The sequence below is a fragment of the Montipora capricornis genome, chromosome 14, assembly GCF_036669925.1.
Source record: "Montipora capricornis isolate CH-2021 chromosome 14, ASM3666992v2, whole genome shotgun sequence".
In the NCBI taxonomy this organism is placed as follows: Eukaryota; Metazoa; Cnidaria; class Anthozoa; order Scleractinia; family Acroporidae; genus Montipora; species Montipora capricornis.
In genome coordinates, this window is record NC_090896.1 from 33691501 (window position 1) to 33693477 (window position 1977).

The 1977-nt window shown below is 52.3% G+C and overlaps 1 protein-coding gene across 1 annotated transcript; it reads left to right on the plus strand.

Moving 5' to 3' along the window:
- Positions 1-1093: 1093 nt before the first annotated feature.
- Positions 1094-1705, plus strand: LOC138031897 (uncharacterized). Its single transcript, XM_068879508.1, has one exon. It carries the CDS (start codon positions 1094-1096, stop codon positions 1703-1705), a length of 612 nt encoding a protein of 203 aa, XP_068735609.1.
- Positions 1706-1977: the final 272 nt, after the last annotated feature.

Sequence of the window (1977 nt, forward strand, 5' to 3'; positions counted from 1 at the left end):
CTGTTCACCCAGATACTGCTCCAGTTACTGCTCCTGCTCCAGCTCCAGTTCCTGTTGCTCCCGGGACGAGCAGAAGCAGCAGCTCCCCACCAATGAAGAGGGCGAAAAGGGGGGACGGCAATAAGCCAAAAAAATATAAGAGCAGGGTTTGCCCCCTGTGCAAAAAGAACCAAACCGTCCTCTCTCGCCACTTACAAGTCCATGTAAAGAGGGGGGAGATTGCTGCACACCGCATCCCGGCCCTGGTGCAGGTAGTGTGGACCATGGGGATAAAAAATACATACACGAGGAGTATGTTCGGAAGAAGGCTACTGTGACCAGCCAACGGCGACGCCTTCTGAAGTGCCCCATCTGCGAGCTTGTGACCCCATACATGAATAAGCATCTGCAGCAGAAGCACAAGCTCGCAAACACCTCTTCCGACTATGACTACTGGAGGAACCTTGCCCTTCCGTACGAGGGAAAAGTTGAGATGAAAGCAATGAAGGAGTCTGGCTCCAAAAGGACCACCACCACCACTAGCAATATGAGGTTGCTGCTGTCCACGGATCCGCTTCTAGAGACAGACAGCGATGACATCGATTGGACGCCTTCGGATTCCTCCTCCTCCTCCAGCGAGGATGAAGAAGGCATGGTTCCTCCATCACCAGAGGTTCCATATCGAGCACAATCAATGTTGTCGGTGCGGGAGCGTGCAGAGGCTGCAGCAGAGGCTCCAGCAGCGCCTACAGTGCCCGATCCCACCCCAATGGAGAAGCAGGCAGAGGTATCATTAGTCTTTTGTAACGGTCGGTCATTCTAGTCTCCATACTTCTGATGATGAAGTTGACGATGGTGATGATGTTGATAGTGGTGACGAGTTTGTTCCGAATTCTACTGGCAGTGTTACCGGTGAGGGCCTTAGAGTTGTCATTGCATGAGATGATGACGGTGAATTTGACGAGGACATGGAGCCCGTGGGGGACAGTCGCCAGTCCATCGCGGAACTGCTCAGATGCAGGAGGCCAAGCACAATCAGGGAGGCATGGCTCCTTGGATTTTATGACTTCCTGCAGACCCTGAGTGGGAAGGTACTGTCCGTCAAATTCACCTGATGCTCCAGCAGATCGATCCACAATATGACTCCCTGGATTGCCTGGTACATCAGCAGGCCAGTGCATTTTGGAAGTGGGCCAAGCCTCTTCTGGACAGCAAGCAGAAGCGTCCAGGGACAATCATATCCTACCTGACGTCGCTGGAGAAATTCTATAAGTTTGCGAGGGAAAAGCAATACGATATCGATGACAACTTTATCCTGTCATCACCAACCGTGGAACAGATCATTAGGAACTCGGAACAAATGACGTCATGGCGGGCAGTGGTAAGAAAAAACTATAACACTGAGGAATGGCGCAGGAGATTAAAAGAGATGAAGACAAGGATAACGGTGGATGATGTGGCTGACATCGACAGCACAGAACCTGCCACTCGTGCCTTAGGGCTTCTTAAGGAAACGCCGAAGCGCACAATTTCGCCGCAAGAGTTCTGTGTTGTGCGAGACTACCTTGTTGCCAGTCTTGAACTTCAGAATGGCCAGCGTCCTGGTCCGCTAGAGACCTTGAAGATCGTGAGACCGACGAGGCAACTGGCACGGTCACAGTTCATGCACCACGCCACAAAAGATCTGTTGCGGGACCAGCACCCATCGCCATGTCAAGGTCTCTAGCAAGAAAGGTGTCTATTTATGTCGAACACGTGCGCTCGATATTTCCATCACCAGATGATAGACTCTTCCTTACAGACAGTGGAAGGGCTTTCAGTGATGGGCCTATCGCGTGCCGTATTGCCGAATTTTGGCACAAGACTGGCAAGAGGTCAGACATCAGGATGACATCGACCCGTCTTAGGAAGATGGCCGCCACGACAACGTTGGTGTCATCCGAGCAGGAGAAGCGGCTCATCCACCAGCACATGACCCACACGGCCCAGACTGCAGAC

What these genes read in the sequence shown, in the direction of transcription:
- LOC138031897 (XM_068879508.1), top strand. Translation starts at nt 1,094, where the DNA reads ATGCTCCAGCAGATCGATCCACAATATGACTCCCTGGATTGCCTGGTA.